This window comes from Thermobia domestica, chromosome 16 (genome assembly GCF_964235325.1).
Source record: "Thermobia domestica chromosome 16, izTheDome1.hap1.1, whole genome shotgun sequence".
NCBI classification, from domain to species: domain Eukaryota; kingdom Metazoa; phylum Arthropoda; class Insecta; order Zygentoma; family Lepismatidae; genus Thermobia; species Thermobia domestica.
Genome location: NC_137469.1, coordinates 135,210,949 through 135,233,447, shown reverse-complemented (window position 1 = coordinate 135,233,447; position 22,499 = coordinate 135,210,949). Strand labels below are relative to the sequence as shown.

General features: G+C 35.3%; 1 protein-coding gene across 2 annotated transcripts in view; it reads left to right on the top strand.

Annotated features, from left to right (window-relative positions):
• LOC145673438 (adenylate cyclase type 10-like) overlaps positions 1-22,499 on the top strand; it is a 545,310-nt gene that overhangs the window by 464,001 nt on the left and 58,810 nt on the right. The window contains exon 21 of one of the 2 annotated variants that reach the window (XM_081743142.1): positions 928-2,162. The exons of the other annotated variant lie outside the window; for it this stretch is intronic. Coding sequence (XP_081599268.1) covers positions 928-2,162 — 1,235 coding nt within the window. The remainder of the gene's footprint in view (positions 1-927; positions 2,163-22,499) is intronic. 2 annotated transcript variants of the gene reach the window in all.

Below are 22,499 nucleotides of genomic sequence, written 5' to 3'. Positions count from 1 at the left end.
CCAATTCGAAGGACCTTAATGCATGTGTTCCATGGTAGCTCAAATCGTTTTTCAATCAAGTTGCTAACACATTAAACATGAAATTTTAACTGCCTGACCTTTGACCTTTTATGACATTGTTGACCGTTTTCCCATGCCCATACACACCAATTCGAAGGACCTTAATGCATGTGTTCCATGGTAGCTCAAAGCATTTTTCAGTCAAGTTGCTAATACATTAAACATGAAATTTTAACTGCGTGACCTTTGACCTTTTATGACATTGTTGACCTTTTTCCTATGCCCATACCAGTACACACTCCTTGGGAGGATCTTTAAGCATGTGTTCTACGGCACCTTAAATCAATATTTCCAATGTCACAGTTTCTTGCTTGTTAACACATCAAATATGACATTTTAACTACGTGACCTTTGACCTCTGATGATATTGCTGACCTCTTCGCTTTGCTAAAAAGAATGTTTGGTAGATCCTTTATACATATGCTTCTTAACATTATCTTCAACTAATTAATTGTGTGCAATAAGCTATTGAAAAGGGAGCCTTTTCTTCAAGGGTCATCAATGACCTGATAGAGGTCACCGGGTCACGATTGCCCACATTTCTCGTTATCACATTGTTTTGGATCGGAATTTATATTGATATACCAATTTTTACTGGAGATGGATATTTAAAAAAAATGTGAGACTACTAAGGAAAAAATCGCATTTTGACCTTTGACCCTGTAACTCCGCAGACTGTAATATCGGTGATCTCGTTTTGCTATCAAACAAATCTTCTGACCTTCCTCTAAATAGCCTGCAAAATTTCACAGTTCTTTTACGACTACCGAGTACTATGAAATTAAGGTTTACACACGAATTATGGGTATATATATATATATATATATATATATATATATATATATATATATATTTCTTTTCTTACAGGACAAAGGTCTAAGCAGGAGCTATAGTATTGATTCAGTGATCAGCATCGATGATGAAGATTCCATTCCCTTTTACATCAAACCGAAAATTTCTTGTTTATTGGGAGAAGCACTGCACTGCCTTGGTCATAATGACGAAGCTTTAAAACATATGGTAGAGGCTGCAAATCTCTTTAACATTTCGATTCCTAATTCAGAATTCTGGGCTGGAATCCATCTTTTGTTTCATAATACTAGGCAAACTATTTCCAGAATGACTTCATTGTTTCAAAGTGAAGATCTTATAGCTGAAGAAATTAATTTCTATAATGAAGCTTCATATTGTTTATCTAAGCTCTTCGAATACTTTAAACAAACAGATGAATGGGCATTAGCAAACCTAGCAGCTATTTACACTTTACACTATGCTCAAAAAGGAAATAATGATATTTGTCGGTTAAGTGCAGCGTATATTAACTTGATGGAAATTGCATTACACCAAGTTGATTTCGAGAAATTGAAAGCGTTGGAGAATGAGGGTCTGAAGGTGTGTGGAGATCTCTTCCTAGAAAGTCCTATGAAAGAGGATGTGTTTCAGGCAACAGGTCTTCTGTATAAAGCAACTTTCAACACAAAGCTACTTCGCGGTAAAATAAATGCGGCTTTTGACTTAGGACTCGCAGCATTACAAATTTTCTACAGACTAAAATCTCGCCAACTTCGACTGTCCATAGCTCCAATGTTGCTTCAGGCTCATATATTTTTATGGAAGATTACCGAAGCTGCAGGATTACTTAGCGAACTAAGATTATCTTGGTCAAGAGAGGCTAATAGCTCCGCGTCTGCGTGGTATTACGCAATTTGTATGGATCTTATGCTGGAAGCAGGAATAAGTATTGAAAAATACGAAACATGTAAGCGATATGCCGAAGATTTGAAAGCTTCCAGAGTGGTGTTTTTGGATAAAGATGCGATGCATCGTCTCCTTGTCGGAATGTTGTTGTGGTGTGTCCGAACTAAACAACGTGAAGAAGCATTACGTTGGGAAAAGGTTCTGAAGAAGCACCCAGTAACCTGCAAATCTACTGTACCAAGTGTTCAACTCGCTTTAAAGCTTTTAGAATGTCATTTAATTAATGCAGTACTCCATGTGGATTCAGCGAACCAAGAAGGTTATAGTTCATGTATCGTTGAAGCAAGGTCGCTTATAACAGACATCAGAGACCTAATGGACATTGCAAAATTTGGGCGATCCAGGTAGGTAATCCATTGATAGTTGCATTACTTCTTTTAGCATGAATAGTGTTATCACTAAAAACTGGCAGTTGTAGCAAAATAAAACACAAAAATAACACGCAAAATGACAGAATATTTTGTAATTGGCAGTTTATGTTGCAATGTTGTATATTACATTGCAGTTTTATGTGATTAATTTACCGAAAGAGTACTTTAAATATATTTTACAGCATTTATATTAAGAACTATCAGAGTGGCCGTTCTTCGCACGGGGTAAATAATTTACTTTTGGACATAAAGAGCTGAATTTGGATTTAAACAGTATCGGAAGTGTCACTATTCACGTCAGCGTCCCCGAAAACTATGGATTGGCCACTAAAATCGGTCATTACTATATATCTCTTCCTCCTCCTCCCCTGCCCTAGGTTGCATCGTCAAAATGAAATGATAACAAGCATCTCAAATCCAAACCTCATCTGTGTTGAAAATTTGATCGAAGTTTGTCGGGTGGCTAAAGCACAAACATAGTCATTTTAATTTTTTATATAGGCTATATAGATTGTAAATAGCGGTAATTAATAACTCCAAAAATATCAATAATCAAAACACATTAAAAAGATGAATATGAAGGAAAAGTATAAATTATAATGATACTAGCATATATTACCCGCTTTGCTGGGTTGAAATAAATAATTTAAATGCACGTCTTCCTATGTTGTATGGCTGAATTTGGATCTATGCTGCATTGTATCAATGTTCATCTTACTGATCCCAAAAATTATAGATTCAACAATGTTATTGCTCATTTTGGATCATTTTAATGTATGTCATCCCTCCTCGTCCTCCAAGTGTCGGGGCTGAAAAAGGATTTAAAGAGCATGTCACAATTCTCGGTATCGCGGTCAGAATGTTTCCTGTATCTATTAGCTACAATAGTTAAAAAAGGAAACTAAATGTGACCTCGAGTGACAACCACACCTGATTGGACAAATCCTGTAATAAAGATATTATCAACACAAGTAAATTACAACTAGGTATCATTCACACCAGCATACAATCTTAACACCTAAAGTGAGTGAAGGTGGGCGATTAGAGTTACAGATTTTATTTAAAGAAATTCCAAAAAAATGTTAAAATATTTAATGCAATTCAGATTCCTTCTAAACAACTATAACAATAATTAAGTTTCAAAATTCTTTCGACAAATCATTAATAGGTCCTGGATTTCGAAGGTGGTGTTCAAAAATTTAATAGAAAAACCTTTATTCTAAAAATTTCAGTTAATTTCGCAATACAGAGATCATTTACAGTAATTTAGATTAAGAACGAAGACAACACTATCAAAACTCTCAATTCATCAAAATTTAAATGTTAAATTGAACTCTATAATTCAAAAACAGCAACAACCACGTCAAGTAATTTCTCTCACTATAGTAAACAGGTATCGCGACTTTTCAAACTAGCCTCGTATATTTATTAACAATTTGCTTCTGAACTATTTATCTCTTTACTTCTCTCTGTATTTCTTAATTAAGGAATATGCGCAGTGATCGTGCTACTAAGATACTATTCAACTAACTACAATACTTTTAACTAGCATTAATACTTCACACTTACCATAACTCAGCAGGAAATAATAGTTACAGAAAAGCAGAGGTAGTTACCATTCTCTTCTCCAGATCCTCTTGGGTCTTACTGACTGTTCCATTACGATACCATACCATAGAGTGCAGTGCACGCGAATATTTGAATCATTTCAAAATTTAAGAAAAAATTTATTCGGACGGACAGTATGTTCTAATTTTAATCAAAATTTATTTATTTTGTTTCAAACTTACATTCGAAATCTAGCCAAAAAATCCAGGATAACTAATATAACTGTAAATGCATTTAACAGCAATGAATTGGTTATTTAGCTAACTAATGAAGTTTTCATTAACAGCACTGTAAGAATATTAAACTATTTCCAACAGCATGAATTATCTATTTATATTTTACTTTAGTTCTTGAGAAACTGTTACACCTTTAAAAAAGGAAACAGATTAATTTAAACCCTATCTTAATTACGGTAATTACGGTAATTAACTAACATTTTTACTAAATTACTTTAGTCCTTCAATAACTATCATCACGTCATTAGACTCGGTTTAGATTTTAAAATTTAATTGACTATTTTCAAAGTGAACGAAAACTGAAGTAATTAGAATTTTAAGTTACCGTTAATTAGCCACGTAGTTTAATAATGAACAAAAAGAAGTTAAAGAAATCCTTCTCATATTAGTTATCACGAGAGTATGCAATTTTAGGTTGAAATTATAACACTTGATTTTACGTTTTACTTTTTCCCCCTTTTTATAGTTACCAAGTTAAATTTCTCACTCAACCTCCAATGACACAACGAAAGCAAGACAAGCACTAGACACGCTGACTCATTACACGTGTTCCGTCTTTCACATAACTGCATAGGAAGTTAACGTATTTTTTAACCTTTAAAATGATTTAATACGGAAGTTTTTTTAAAGAATTAGACCTTTTTAATTTCATTTCATTCACTTGCAAAATACGTCTTCTTTAACACTACTTCACACACTTGAAACACGGCAAATACAAGTAAACTTATCACTTTTAAACTGATTCAACTTTAGAGAACTTAATTAGACTCTTAATTTAAATTAAGCCTTTTAAAACTCTGAGTAATTTAGCACTAAATTTAGAAGCACAGTTATAATTCAGGCATTCTTCACCATATAATACGAGGCACAACTATATCGAAAACTTTGACCACGTTTTCTAAAAAGAACAACTTTCGGCGCGAAGTAATGTAAGTCTAATACTTGAGTCCAACCCGTGTTGGCTCAATAAACTACGAAACAGTTATGAGGCGCAGCGAATCAGAATGGCATATATATGAGCAAGACTCTCGCTACTGCGCAGAGCCCAACTCATTACATACGTCACTCTAGAATACAGCACTAAACTGAAGTGGTTGCCAAAGTTTTTTTAAAAAAAAAAGATTGATTCCCTGCCGTATTACAAGTATTACTCAGTTAACATATAGACATATATACATCATTTTAAAGCTTTTTTAACGATCTTTGCAATGAAAATATTATCAATTTAATATAACAATGTATAACAAAATTTTTCTTCAAAAACAAATTTCTTAACTTTTGTTACTTTTTTAAAAAAAGAAAACAAAAAGAGTAATTTCGTAATGAACATATTAACAAAAATGTAACGATTTTTTCAATCGTTACAAACACCACCTCCTTGTTAAATATAAAATTTTAAGACAGAACAAAATTTAATATAAAATATACAATTCCATTTTAAACTTCCATTATTTTCATATTTTATATCATTCCCTTTAATGAAATTTCTCAAAAGTCCTTTCTTTTACATTTTTATTACTTCAGATATTTTCTGTTTTTTTCGGAAGGTTTGTAACTTCTGTAGAATTTCCATTCCATGGTTTGATGCAACATTCCACTCAAATGCAGACCAATTCTCCACGAACTGTGTTTGAGAACAGCCAGCCAAAATATAAGATTTCCAAACGGTTCCATTCGAGACCACAAACCATTCTACAAGAGGCGTTGACCATCTTCACATGTCTCCATATAAAATACATCAATGTAAGAAAATACAAAAGGCAATCTAAAAATATAAACAGAAACGTTATTTCAAGCAATTACAAGATGTTAACCGTGTAAAGCAACAAAAGTTTAATTTCAGAATTAGAACAAGATCTTCGAGTTTTTCCCTTTCACATGTAGATTATTTAATTCAGATGTAAGACATTTCAACTATCAATTACACTTTAAAGGCTATAAACCTACACTAATGCATGATTTACAAATGAAATATTTAATGAACATGAAAAATGAACGTCAAACGACTATGATCATATCCTAGTTCTACATGACATCTTAATTCCTACATTAAACTACTAAACCTAACTTAAATCTAAATTTTCTTAATCTAACCTTACATAACTAATTAAAGTTTGTTCTTCTAGTTTAACTCTACATGTGTAAGATTCTCATTTTCATTTGTTCAGTTGGTGTTTGCTCCAGTTTTTCTTACAAAGTATTTTTTAAGATCACTTACATGAGCTCTCTCGGTATTGTTAGCATTTTTTACATCTAATAATACGGAATTATAAGATAAGAATTTCACAATTTTAAATGGACCAATCCAATGATACGTTAAACTTTTGGTTACTTTACCTTTCAGAGATGATTTTTGGTGGTTTTTAACTAATACAAGATCATCTACAACCAAATTTACATCCTTTCGTTTACCTTCAAAGAGTTTACGACGTTTCTCCCAAGATTTTACCATATTATCCATTGCATTTTTCCAAAGATCTTGACTCTTCAGACCTTTAAGATCAGCATCCATAACTTTCCATTTGATCTCTAATGGACTATTTAACTCTCTACCAAAAATAACTCTGAAGGTACAGCTTTTAGTCCTTCGTGCTCACACAAATTAAGATTAAACTGGAGTTCACGAATAACCTTACTCCATTTGTTTTGTCTTTCAGCAAAATAAGATTTCAAAGGGTATTTTAGAGTTTTTATGAATATTTCTGCAATGTTTGCCTCCGGATGGTATGGGCTCAGTTTTATATGCTTAATATCCAAACTATACATAAATCCCTGAAAATACTCAGATGTAAACACTGAGGCGTTATCGCTAGATATTGATTCTAGAAAACCGTAAGGGGAGAACAAATCATGTAATTTGTGACAAATTATCTTTGAAGATAGTCTCCTTAGTTTTTCAAGCATACAGTATCTTGAACAATTATCCACTGCTATAAGAAGATAAGTATACCCTTCAGAAAAAAGGTAAAGGCCCTACGGTATCAATCATCCAATTTGAATTTATCCTTTGAGTCACACAAGACCCTAGTCTGCCATATTTCTTAGTATTTAAGGGCTTAGCCTTTTGACATTCTGGACAAGACCTAACAAAATCCTTTACATACTCTATTAAACCATCAAATGTAAATCGCTTCATAATTTTACGTAAGGTTTTATATATGCCTGAATGACCACCAGTAAGATACTCTAAATGATAGTATTCGACCAGACTTCTTCTAAGATCTTTTGGAACAACGATTTTCCACTCATTGCTCTTTGCCCTAGTCTTTTTTAACAGAAACCCATGTTTGATCTGATACTCATTACTGTTCTCACCACCTTCTATCTTAACGATTAACTCATTTATTGCAGGATCCTTACGTTGCAATTCAATTAATGGTTCACTTAGAAAAGGTAATTTCCAAAGATTTGTCAATACTAAATATGTTTTATCATTATTTTCTTTGACTTTAACACTATGGTAAAAATTAAACACATCGTACTGCCTAGATAGGAAATCTGCTACTTTATTCTCATTAGTTTTTAGATGGTGAATTTTAAATGAGAACTGGGAGTTGTTCTATAAGTGAACCGTACTTTAATAGTCTTTTAGAGTTATTAATTATCCAACTTAAGGCCTTGTTATCAGTATACAAATCAAATTCATTAAACAAAAAATGTTTGAATCTTACTATGGTTTATCTAGGCTCAAAAATTCAATCTCGTAGATTGATGTATGCCGGTCGGCCTCACTTAGTTTCTTCGAAAAGAAACCCACAGGAATTAAGTCTCCCTTATCATTTTTCTGTGAAATTACGCCTCCTAAGCCTCGCGATGACCCATCGACATGTACTACGAACCTCTTTGAAAGATCTGGTGTTTTTAGAATAAGCTCTTCCGAGAAAATTATTTTTTTCTAAAAAGGCGTTATTTTGGGCTTCCCCCCACTCAAACTTCTTCTTAATAGATCTTAATTCAGATATGGGACCAATAATTTCTTGAAATCCTGGTATAAACCTTGAATAAAAATTAACTACTCCACAGAATCGCTGCACGGCCTTTCTTGTCTTAGGTGGTGGGAGATTAAGAATAGATTCAACTCGTTTAGGATCCATGGTGATATTATCTCCATCGACTATAAAACCTAAATATTTAATCCTTTTTTAAAGAAAAAACTCTTCTCAGGAGATATAGTCAGACCATATTCTCTAAACCTATTTAACACCATTCTAATCGCCTTTTTATGTGACTCCTTATCCCTATTTGCGACTAAAATGTCACCAAAGTATACGTGAACGCCATACGGTTCAAGGTTACCAAGTACATCTTTCATACATTTAGATAAAACACTACTTCCAACCTTAATTCCAGCTGGGAGCTTCTTATACTGGAAGGTACCAATCGGAGTCACTATAGTTGTTAAATCTCGACTCGCTTCATCAAGCTAGAGCTGAAAATAAGCTTTCTTTAAATCACACAATGATATATAGGAGCATCCAGATAAGTTACTTAAACACTCCTCCATGTAAAGTGTCGGAAAAACATAATCTGACAACATACTATTTAATTTTACAAAGTTAGCAACTAATCGGTGTGAACCATCTGTTTTTCACAATGAAACATGTGCTGCCAAAGTTTGAATGATCAGTTTGAACTAACACGTCTTGTTCTACTAATTCTTTTATAACATTTTCAAAAATCTGTCTCTTTCCCTGGGTTTGGGAAAAGGATTTTCTCGGAAATATTTTTACTCTCGAAGGTACAATTTAAAACCTTTGGGGCAGCCCATCTCACTCACAACATCAGGATAATCCTGTTTGAGAGATCGAACAAATGACTCTATATCTGGATCAATCCAATAGTCACTGTCATCTTCCAAAGGACTACCAGTAGGAGATTCATCCTCAGGTTCATGAAGTTCCTTTCTATCCAAGTTAATTTTAGTTTCTTCAAGTGTTTTTTCTCACAAACTATTATATCACTCGAAGATTAGAGTCCAAGTTGTTTTAACTTCTTAAATCTTTCGCTAAATTCTTCTTCAAAGGATTCACTCCACTCGTTAGTATTTTTGGTTTCACCTGAATCTACAAATTCTAACACTCCATCCTTATCGGCGTACACTTCACCACTTGCTAAGACGATTTTAGATATTTGGTTATTTCTAGTGTAATCACGAAGTCCATTGACACGTCCAAGTTGATCCACAAGACCAGAAACTGATGTTGGAATAGTGCTAACTAATGTATCTTCAGGTTCCAGGTAGTTCAGCTTAGGATCTGGTTCACACTAAATTTCAATCTCCCTAAAATCAGACACCACTGAATGTACTGAAGTAATAAAGTTGTTTCGACGACGAAAGCCAGGTAGATAAATACAAACAGGGTTCAGACCCTCATCCTTCAAACAGCTCGAACCATGGATGCCATCTACTTCAAAGAAATTTTTTAGTCTCCATTGATCTCAGAGGAACGTATCTTCTTTGGTTTCGAAAATAAAGTTTATTTCCAAGTACATCAAGCATGGCACCAGTTGAACGCAAAAACGGAGTACCCAAGATAGCATCACAGGGTAATGAAGCTATCACCACAAAGTCCACTTCAAATCTGAATCCACCTAAGTTCAAGTCCACAGTGACTTCTCTAGGTTCTGTCACACTAGAACACATCATATGATTCACTTTCATAGACGGAATCGATCGTTGCTTCTTAATCAGATGACTTCCGGAATTTCTCAATTTACAGAACTTCCGCTGTCAATACAAAGAGGAAGTCTCTTGTCACTAATGGATCCAATCACAAAGGTTGCAGAACAATTACTTCCACTAGAAGGCACTCTGTACGTAGGAGAAGTATTTACACTCTTTCTGTCATTTATGGATTTCTCAGGACTTCCTGTGCTGAGACTGAGTTGGTTAGGCTTCCCTGAGTACGACCTCACATTATTACCACTTAGAAATGTCTTACCCTGCTCAGAATCAAAGTTTTCTTATTGACATTTTTTGAAAATTTATTTTCAGAAACATTTTTAGAATCATTATTAGTTCTAAAATTCATAGTATTCTTCAACCTATTCCCTCCATTAGAATTAATAGGCTTAATTCTCTTGCCTTTATAAACATTCTTAGCTGATGGAACAGTACTGGCCACTCTTACCTCCTGATCTTCATTTGCAACAAAACAAGTTTTTAAGTTTTTGTTTTTAGATGAATTAATTTCTAAGTATTCCCTTTTTGATCTTTTGTACAAATCAAGTTGCTCAATTATATTTTTCATTTCAATAATGTTTCGGGGAATCCTATCTGAAAAACATTTGTACCTATACACAGGATTCAAAATATGAATGATAATTTCCAAGATTTCAAACTCGCTTGACCCTACATTTAAGACCTTGGCTTGATTTTTTCAATCGTTACAAGCATCAGAAGTGTCACTGTTCATTTCGGCGACCGCTAGAACTATACCGAGCCTTCATATTCAGTCACTCCAGTGGCGCAACTGCTTGTGAAGCATTGCTTTAAATTGCTGCGTTAGTCGTAGGTAACTGCAGTTGCTGTCACTAAAACGGTTGCTGTCACTAAAACGGTTGCCGTCACCGACCGCTCTCCCGCAACTGTCTCGAGCAACTCTCAGTGTCCGTCACTCGAAGAAAAGTATTGCTTTAAATTGTAGCTTTAGTACGGGGACACTGCAGTGACGGTCACCGCACAAGGTTACCAGTGTAACTCGATGCCAATGTGTGTATATGTTGTAAAAAAAAAGGTGCTGATCAGACGAAACATGCACACTTGATCTTTCCGTGGGGGCCGCGGTGGCTCAGTGGTAGAGCGTTCACCTCTGGTGCTTGGGGTCCCTGGTTCGATCCCAGCCCGCGCCAAGTGAACTTTGTGATGGACAAACACCGTGTGCGTGGGTTTCCTCGGGGTTCTCCCGTTTCCTCCCACTTTCTTCATTCCACCATTTCATTCATTACTCATCATCACCGTCTCCTTTAGCCTAACCGGCATAACCGTGAGACGTAAAACTCAAAGATTTCATTTCATTTTTTTGATCTTTCCGTGCCTGCCCTAGTCGCGGGCATGGTGGAAAGAAAAGAAAATATAGTAGTCTTTCCACCATAGTCGCGGGTTTACTACCCCTCCCCGATGGGGGATACTTTTATTACAATAGAAAATAATAATGAAAAAACTTATTTTATGCATACCTTTATTTCGTTTTAGTATAAATTTTAATGAATTTTCATTTCACATATGTTGTGAAGAGAGACTTTAACTACTATAAATTCACGATCTTTTCTTGTTGTTTGAAACAGTTACAGAGAATGATGAGTTTTACAATATGCGTCGGACAATAACGAAATAAATTCCTTTTAAATTTTCGCCCGTAATAGTTTGAATATTCCAACACTAAGAATTTCATTAAAGGGAATAAAATAATCGGATTGTTGAACTTTATCGAGATTTATGTTGTGACAAGGTGTTGAGGAGCACATGCGCAGAGGGTTGCGAGGGAAGTGCAGTCAGGGCCAGCGGAAGGGGAAAATATCACCCGGACAAAGAATCCATATGGCGCCCCCTACAACCCATTGGTATTACTGAGTTTAAATTTGCTATGCTACCTTACAGAGAACTGTAAGGGACAAAAAATGCTCGACTATTTAGATCTAATATTCTTTTTTGAACGCCTGAGTGCTTTCCTTTCATATTGGCACCGTTATCATACCCTTGGCCACGCATGTTTGAGAGAGAGGAATTTTCAGTTTTTCTAATTCTTCCAAAATAGTGGTAATTAGTCCTTTTCCTGAAGAATCATTTATGCACAAAAATCCCCCAAAAAATGTTCTTCAATGGATGGTTCCTTACCCAGTTCTACCTTCACGAAACGAACAATTAGTTTCATTTGCTCTGTATGACTTACGTCTTGTGTACAATCTAATATTAAGGAATAATATGTCGCTTTCATTAGATCAGTCAAAATTTTATCCTTTATTTTTGATTCAAGGAGTTCAATTATTTCATTTTGAATGTCCTTGCTCAAATAATGTACATGTGTCTATTTACATGTTATTCGTCGCAAATGCTCAGCCATAGTAACATCAAATTGTGCAATACACTCAACTAGTTTGAGAAAATTGCCGTTGTTTCTTGAGTAAATATTGTCATTTTGAGCACAAAATGCCAAGTTCTGGGAAGCAAGAAACTGAATTATACACAGCAGTCGTTTGAGAACCTCTTTCCAACGCCCAGCTTCATTGCGAATAATTGCTTGGTTTTCAGCGTCAACTGTTTTACCTGACTGTAATCGGTTTGCAAGTTCAAACCACGATTGGAAAGCCTTCATGTGAGTCAAAGATCTATCATGGTCTGATAAAAGCCCATGCTTCCAATCCGAAAAACCTTCACGAGAAGAGAGTGACATTGTAGTGCCACCGAAAAGACGGCAACAGAAACAAAATATTGTATCCTTAGTCATTGAGTATTAAGACTTAAAGGGAAAACGAAGGATCTAGTGGTGATACAGACATATGCACCGACGACTTCGCATGCAAATGAAGCAGAGGAAAATTATGAGAAAATAGAAGAAATTATAGATAGGGAGAAGAAGGGTGCATGCATAATTCTAATGGGAGATTTCAATGCAGTTGTGGGAGAAAAACAGGAAGGTAGTATCGTAGGCAAATATGGTTTAGGCGAAAGAAATGAAAGGGGAGAGGGACTGGTGAATTTCTGTAGACAGAATTCACTAGTAATTGGGAACACTTGGTTCAATCAGCACAAGAGAAGAAGATATACATGGAAATCACCAATAGACGGCGGAAGATATCAGATAGACTACGTTATGATTCAGGAGAGGTATCGGAATAGCTTAAAGAACGCGAAGACCCTTCCCGGGGCTGATATTTTCTCTGATCATAATCTTGTGCTGGCCGAAGTAGATATTCAACTGAAAAATGTAGGCAGAAGAAAAGTACTTAACAAAGTGTTGAATACTGAAAAGTTGAAAAACGAGGAAATTAGAAATCTATTCGCTGAAAAATTCGAAGAAAAATGTTCAAACAAGGAAAGGATAGGCGCAGGTAGTAACGCACGGTGGGAACATATTAAACGTTGCTTACAGCAGGCTGCAGAAGAAGCAGTAGGTTACCGCGAACACAAAACTGCTAAGAAACCATGGGTTACAGAGCAGATGTTGCAGAAAATGAGGGAGAGAAATATGTGGAAACATGTTGATACAGAAGAGGGCAGAAAGATGTACAGAAAGTTAAATAATAAATTACGAAGAGAAACAGACAAAGCGAGGGAAGAGTTTTACAAAAGAAAATGCGAGGACATAGAAGAATTAGAAAGTTGGGAAATATGAGGAAATGTACAAGGAGGTGAAATCTATGGAATTTCGGAGGAAACAAGGGAGTATCATGATGACAGTAGAAAATAAGAATGGGAAGGTAGTCAGCGAGAGAAATGAGGTCATAGGAAGGTGGAAAGAATACGTTGAAGACTTATATGAGAGTAGGGATAGACCGTGTAGCCTAAATGTTGAAGTGGAAAATGAAGTAGGCGAGGATGATAAAGGATTTAGTATTCTTCGGGATGAGTTTGAAAAGGCTATATCTGAGATTAGGAATGGAAAGGCAACAGGAATAGATAACATACCAATTGAATTCATTAAAAATATAGGAGACAAGGGAAAGAAAGAATTGTGGCGACTATGCAATGAAATATATGAAACAGGAGAATGGTCAAGAGACTTTCTGAAAACTATCATGATACCAATAGCTAAGAAATCGAACCCAAAGAGATGTGAGGATTATAGAACTATTAGTCTCATATCCCATGCAGCTAAAATTCTGCTCAGAATACTGAACAGAAGGTTATATGGAAGAACAAATAAAGATGTTGAGGAAGAGCAGTTCGGGTTCAGAAGAGGCAAGGGCACAAGAGATGCTATTGGATTGTTAAGGGTGATCGGTGAAAGATTTATAGAAAAAGGGAAAGAGGTGTATGTTGTATTTATTGATCTAGAAAAGGCTTTTGACCGCGTGAATTGGGAATTGTTGTTGGGAGTTCTAACAAAGATAGGGTTGGAATGGAAAGATAGAAGACTCATAAGAAACTTATACATGAACCAACAAGTAAGTGTTAGGATAGGGGAAGAACTGACGGAAGAGAGTGCAATTGGAAGGGGAGTTCGACAAGGATGCTGCCTCTCGCCAACACTATTTAATGTCTATCTAGAGGAGATAGTGAAAAAGAGCCTACATGATGATGATGGCATTTCGGTAGGAGGTAGAATGATTAGATGCATAAGATTTGCAGACGATATGGCCCTTGTTGCAGAATCTGAAAAGAAAATCAATAAAATGTTAGAAAAAATGAGAAGGGGCTTTGAAGAATATGGGATGAAAATAAATGTTAGAAAGACAAAAGCTATGGTGATTGGAAGGAAGGGGTCTGTGTCAAATATAAAAGTAGGAGGGGAGAAAATAGAACAAGTGAATAGTTTTCGATACCTGGGTAGTGTTCTTAGTAATGACATGAAATGCGAACGTGAAATAAAAGCAAGGATAGGAATGGCGAAAGAAGCCTTTAAAAGAAAGAAAAGTCTGTTTTGTGGGACCTTGAACAAAGAGTTGAGAAAAAGACTCATAAAATGCTTCGTGTGGAGTGTTGGGCTGTATGGGGCGGAAACGTGGACATTGCGTAAGGGTGACGAAAATCGACTGGAAGCCTTCGAAATGTGGGTGTGGAGAAGAATGGAAAGAGTTAGTTGGGTCGAGCGGAAAACGAATGAGAGAGTGTTAGAAATGGTGGGTGAGAAAAGAACACTTTTAGATATTATTAGAAAGAGGAAGAGAAACTGGTTGGGACATTGTCTAAGAAGAGATTGTATCATGAGGGACGTCCTAGAGGGTATGGTGGCGGGAAAGAGAGGGAGGGGGCGAAAGAGACTACAATTAATGGATGATATTAAAACAGAAAGATCATACGCGAAGACGAAAAGGTTAGCGGAGGATCGTGGAGCATGGAAGCTTCTCAGCTGCGGCAAGTGACCTGCCAATAAAGGCAGAATACCTATGATGATGAAGTCATTGAATAAATAAGCCAACTACGAGCAACTTCTTCTCCATTGTGCAGACGTCTTTTGTAGTTACTTGTAGTAAATCGCCGACCCTCGCTGTTTACTGGGAACTCTCGTTTGGAGACTTGAACTGGACCTCGTCTAACAAGTATCTGACGCATTCTGTCCGTAATATGTTCTGGCCAATTTCCTGGATCATCAAGATCGGTTGATTGTGATTCCAATACCTGCAAAAAAAAAGTCAGTAGAAAATAATGTTAAAATTTTTTAACATTGTCTTCTAACAAAGAATAAGTGACAAACTTGAATGGAATTTTTAAAATTGTATTCATAATTTTTAAAGATGGTAGGCTTGCACCGAAGATGGGTGGGGTTGAGGTGGGGGATATTCAAGCAGCTAGAAATCGGGGATAAACACAAAACTTAGAATGGCTAATGACCAATAAGCCTCCGATAGATGTGAGATACAAATAAATAAAGAGGGCGAGAGGAAAAGTTTAATAATAATTGAAGTAAATAAATACATTAATAAATAAATACAGGTTTCGTGCGAATATAAGACGTCCACGTCATGTTCTTTTGTATACATAGGAATATCTGCCCAGGATTTCTGAAGCCCTACCCACGGTTCTCGGTTTCAGCATTGAAGTGCTGTAATGTGGTTAAATGTCTTGATCCTGATTGGCTCCACAAATGCCTCTTACAAAGTTGAATCAGTAATGAACGACCAGATCAACCGGGATACAAACATGTTCGTGGCTGACTTAACCTAAGAAATATGCAACTTTGAAAACAACATTTCTTTGAACATTATTCTTAGCAAGTTTGTCTTTCTTACTATCTGTATTTTCTTTAAAATATGCACATTATTATACACTAATTAAAACTAAACTCTGTTTTTTAAGCTCCGAAATATATATATATATATATATATATATATATATATATATATATATATATATATGTGTGTGTGTGTGTGTGTGTGTGTGTGTGTGTGTTTGTGTGTGTGTGTGTGTGTTCAAGGTGAATGTTTCCATCTTTGTTGTTCATGATTTTACTATTTTGAAAAGTCAAAATGTAAGAATTTAGTACCTCAAACAACTAGGATTCATTAATGCAATTGATTTCTAATATAAGTAAATAGTTATTTAATCACGGTGTTTAAAATATGTGTAGCTGATTGACTTAAGTGAAAGCAAACACACTTTTACAGGTAAAGAAAATAACTTATAGGTTCATGGCTCTACTTAAAGTGGATCTTTCTCTTCGTGTGGGTAGCATCAAACTTATCCACACCTTGTTAAAGATCTAACGATTATTCTCAATATAAAGTAACACTAAGTTTTTCAACCTATCATGAGTCATTGAATTGCGTATACATGTCTTAAATCTTTTCAAAGAAGAGAATGACCTTTCACATGTAGCATAAGAAACTGATATACTCACAGAGATGATACCTAGCTTGCAGGTTTCTAGGAATGCGTTTCTGTAGACACAAAGAAGATCAACGAAATTCGTCAAGGAATCAGCTTTGGTTTTCTTCTCGTCTTCATACAACTTAATTATGTTTGGAAGAATTTTGAATTCCCACTTTAATGTTTGCAGATCACTCCATAATGCTGGGCCATATTCTCGACAATGTTGTAATTTGAAAAAGTTTTCACTTTTTGGATGTAGAGTGGTGATTGATCTGATGATTTTGCTACATGATACAAAGCGGTTTTTCATATCAGTGATTGCCTATCAATAGTAGGCAGAAAAATGTCTCTTGGTTGATATATTATCTTTAGAAAATTTGTTTTCTCCATCCAATGAAGGAAGAGATTCATCCAAAATGAATTTGTGATATTTCGATGGCGGATGTCTAGTTCGTTTCCACGAGGAACCCCTATATTACATTTGTTCCCGGCTCTGGAATTCGAGACCATTTTCTTTGCACATCTCCAAATATTCTTCATAAATTTGTTCGAATATTGTTCGTTGAGAGTCATATTCACCCGACCTCATCTTCGACAGCGTTTGAACTAGTGTTTCTACAAGAATCAAACCTTCTGACATGTCTGCATCTACCTGAGATAAGGTGAAACTCAAAGTTATAGCATGGCACCAGTAATCTAAATTTTGGCAGCCCGAAAACATTCCCTCGTGTACAGATCACACTAATTTTCCGGATGGAGGTAAATAAATATCACAATTTCCAGATTTGTTTTAATGCTGCATGATAATAAAATGTGTTGAAAACAGATTTTATGAAAAAAAAAAGAGCAATAAATGAATATGATAATTTGTAAAAAAAAAAAAAAAAAGAAAGTGATACTGCTTAAGTGAATTATAAAAAAAAGCCTTCAAAAGAGGAACCATTAATATTTTTCCTTTGTTATAATAACTTGTCCTAAGGGACAACGGTAATAAAAACTAATGAAAAACCGTTTTTAATTGCAAAAAAATCATAAAGCACTTAATTTAAAATTAAAGACTGATAAAATTTGGCAATATAATGGGAATTCAGGCTGGCATAGGAAAGAGTGAAAATGGAGGCAACAGAGACGTCGTTTAGGTTACCATATAAGTTTTGAATTGCTACCACTTGTAAAAGTTAGCTAAGAAAGACAGTCTGAGCTTTCTAGTTTTAGTTTCCTAGCGCAATTAGTTTTTGTGACAAGTAATTCAGATATGCAAATAGCATCATTAATATCATCTTGTATATGTTAGAATTCTCTTTGTGTAAATAAAATTGTAATTAAGCATTTCGAGGTAAAGCAGGTTCTTTTACTTAACTTCTACAAAGAAAAGATTAGAACCTACCTTTTATGCACAGATACGACAGCGTGGGATACTTTCGGTCAGTAAATAATGTAATCTGAAGTCATCTACCATACCTAACTAAATATAATTAATTAGTAATTTTTATTAATCAATAAATAGTTGTTTGGTAGATAAATAATAATAATAATAATAATAATAATAATAATAATAATAATAATAATAATAATAATAATACCAAATTATTTAATGGATGCTAGGCATTTCTATGTCGCCATAATCAATGGAAATCAATTACTTAGTGTGCGAAGACTTCTTTCGTCCAACACAAGTGTAATGGTTTACTGCAGTGCATGTTATTTGTAAGTAAGCATATCATATTTTAGTATGACTTTCTACATTGAAGCGAGTGAGAATGTCGACTGATTTTGCTATTTTTCTGGTTGGTTATCCTTCTGTGTTAAATTGTAATGGCCAGTGGTGGCTTCATAGTTTTTTTGGTAGTTAGGGGTGGAAAGGGGTGGAATGTGTCCTAGAACATACATACATACCCTACTCTCCGAGAGATGTTTTCACTCCTTTGGAATCGTCGCCAGACCCTCGAGATGATACTTTGTGGGACACCCAATTCATGAGACGTGTCCATTTGGCTCTGATCCTTCTCGAGTCGCCCATAATTCTTCCAAGCATAACATCATTAATATGGTCTCTTTCCGCCATTCTCCTACACGTACACTGGTACTATGTCAAGTAATGCAGCTTTGACTCACAAGGTTCTAACGTCTCGAACACAACTGCTTGCTTCTTGAAACAGCGCTAATCACCAACCATCGTTGAATGGGTGTATACAGCATCGCCGAGCGGCAACATCGAGACTTACGCGTGTCAACCAGTCAGGTATGAATAATAGAATAAAGTATATGCATTTACCTTACCTTTCAAAACTGTTGTCTATGTATTTTCACATTATTCTTATGTTTTGCACATGAGTGTACTTCATCGCATATTTTTGAGCATTTATAATGCCCTTGCATCCATAAAAAGATGAGATGAATTAGTTTCTGAGAACTTAAACGGGATTTCCTGAAAACGGAATTTGCTTCTAAAGACGAGGATGTTCTGCGACATGATCTGTCGCAGTAACGTCTTTTGGCTTTCTTGCAAAGATAGCATTTTGGTTTGCCAAAACATTTCACTCTTTTGAACCTAAACCCCAACCAAGTTTGTAATTTTTGTGATATTCAATGTAGCACTCAGAGTTGCATTTAATGCAGCGGATATTGTCAACGTCTGCTTTAGATTAGTGATGGGCAAACCCATTCACCTCTGAGATCGCCGCTCAATAGTTCGCTCACTAAAATGAATCGATTCATTTGAACGACTCAGTAACTCACTTATATTTTTACAACGGGGAGAGGGGGAAGTTAAAAATTAAAATTGTATTATCAGACTAAATGCGTAACTTACAAGCATACTCCTATTAACAAATTTAACTTTAAGAAATCACAGGAAGTTACATTTTTAGACTAACCGCTTAACTTAAAACCACGAATTATTACGTTATTTTTGTTTTGCCCTAAAATTATGAACACGAATATATTCGTGCAAAGAAAAAAGATCTAAATATTAATTTAAACGACGAATCCTTACGTTCGCCATACGCAGCTGAGTGTATGGGAGTTCGCTAGATGTCGGTAAGATTCATTTAACTATTTTTGGCTAATATTTTGCATTGAAGGCCAATGCTTATTGGCGAAATGACTAAATTGAAATAGCATATTTACATTGTACCGAGAATTCATTTGTTTGTTATTTCTCTTTGAAATAATGGTATTTTTTGCAAAACAGAATACAATAATTCGTGCGAGATTGATTGGAATATTGACTTATATTGAGCTCATTTTGCCCCACTGAAGTTTTGTCAAGATGGACAGTGAAAGTGACTTCGATTTAGAAGTTAGCGGTTCCGACTAACTCAAATGTATAGAGATTTTCTAATATCTGTCATTTTATTGTTATTAGCCTGCGACATTCTATTCAAAAATATTCTAAATAAATAAAAACGTATTAGAATATATATTTCTTTCCCTTTTGTAATGTTTATTGTGGAACGTACATATTCGGGATTTTAATATTTTTTGCAGGAAAATTTAAATCTCAATTTTGATCAGCTTGAAGTTCAAGTAAATTCAACGAACTGCATAAAATATTTTAAAAGATTCGTTGCAGCTTCTTGTACACAAAAAATGTTAAAAAAATTAAGACTAAGAACAAGATTAATTTGCTTTTATTACGAACGAATATACTCGTGATTTTAAAATCGGTGATTTTCAAGTGCCTAATTCGGGCCTAAATTTTGGACAGTTTTAGTAATGTTTGCTTCCACATACCTCTACCTTCAACGTAAAATAGAAATAACAAATAAAAAAATATATATAAAATTTGGAACGACTTTTGCGAAAAAAAATTATAAGTTAAGCGGCTAATGCAAATTACAATTAACAAATGTAACACACAAAAATGCAATTCAGATACAAAATACACAAGCAAATTAGACTAAATAAAATTACTATTAATAAGTGTGAAAATACATCACAAATACAAAAAAGCTATATGCAAGTTACAGCTTAAACGAATCAAAATACGCAATTATTGCAACTTTAGACTCAATGCTATAGCAATACAATTTTAGAATTACTGCAAAAGTGTTACAACTTTAAATTTAATGCCAAAAATATCATAATTTTATTACAACATCGTGAGAAACTAAATTTTTCCTAAAATGTTGGCTACCACATTCCCTTTGAATACACATTTTAATCTAAGTAACGAGTTCCCCCGTGGCTAAGTGGTTAGCGTGCGCGCCTTTGGCGTAGGAGACCACCACGTGAGATGATGTCCACCACGAACTTACTTGGCCGGGGATCGAATCACGGACCCCACGCACCAGAGGTAAGCGCTTTACCACTGAGCTACAGTGCATCGCTATTGAAAAGGACGCTAAACTCAAAACCAAATCAAATCAGGGCCGTAACCAGCCCAAAATGTAGGGAAGCCAGGTGAATGCTAGGGAGGGCGATCCAACCATATTATAGTTCATCACATATTATAGGTTATTTGCAAGCCTACCGTGAAAATTTTAGGGGAGACAGTAAAAATTTAGAAGTGCCCCGGGCCCCGTACCCCCCGTGGATACGGACCTGAATCAAATCAAAGTAACATGATAACTGAATTCGAAGTAGGTGTTAATAACTATATCAAAAAAGTAATTTTAAACGGTTCAACTGTTTTCCCTTGGCGTGATTACAAGATTCTTGTCATTTTTATATAATAGACGTATTGTGTCAATAACATAACATTGCGGTTTAAGAACAGTTTTAAACACAGAAAACCTTAACAGGGGCATCGGTCCCACGCATCCCAACCCTGTGTGCTTCCATAAAATTCAGTTATGCTGTACGTAGAACTTACGGGAAATACGTTTTGAATTTTGAATTTTGTACATCACAGTCTTAAGAATTTCCATATAGGCCTATATTTTAAAGTATCTTAAAATACCCTTAAGTAGATCTTCGTTATTTAAGCTGAAATTACCTTTTGCAACGAAAATAATGAACTAAGACAATCAGGATCAATTCTCTCCTTTTATAAAATATATTTAAAATTTACTGTAATTATTACGACTTTATTTGAATTACATTTTAACATACGATTTCCCTAGAAAATTGTATAACACATACTTAACATACTTAACGGTTTAAAACTAACAGTTGCACAATATTGATGTACGAACAAACGCAGAGTGACTAATCAATTCTTATCTCTACTGCTAGTGCGCTCTCGTTTTCGTTAATTTCTCAACAATTTCTCAACTGAATATTCAATTGTCTATGTGCGATTGCAAGAGCGGATCCAGGGAACAGGAAAGAACCGGCTCTTTCGGGCTTTTACATACTTGACCTACTTCCCCATTCTGCAGATTCGATTTTAATTGATAGTTAAAAGTTTACGCTTTATATGTAAAATATCAATGTAAGTCCAATTGCCACATCAAAGTGCTAATCATTTACATTGTTGGTACTCTTTTTAATTTATTCATGCCAGAGGTACAAATACACTAAGGCAACGCACATTTGCCGAACTCGGCTGAAGAGGCGCTCGCCATAGTGAGAGCCAGCGAAACACCCTTCCAAAACAGCAACTGACTGAACCAACCAACCAGATTAAACAACAAGAGGGCGGTTCGCGAGTGAGCGACGTACAAGGTTCACGTTCTCCGAACACTGTCACTCCTAAAAGACTCGTCCCTTCCAGAGAGCAGTGGTTCAAAAAGAACCACGACTCCCGAAGAATCATGATTCCCGAAGAACCACGACTCCCAAAGAACAACGACTTCCGAAGAACAATGACTCTCGAAGAGTAACGACCCGCGAAGAATCGTTGCTCATTTCTAGTGAACAACGACTCATTCACTAATACAAAAGAGTTAGAAGAGTCCTCTCACTCGCAAGCGATACATCACTATTTCAGATGGAATGAAGTTGTGTTCTGTTAGCCATTCAATACGGTATACTTCTGTTAGAAAATATTCGTTGAAATTGGAGTCTTTAATTCTCTCCAATTCTGGCCACATATTCTCCATGTTTGTA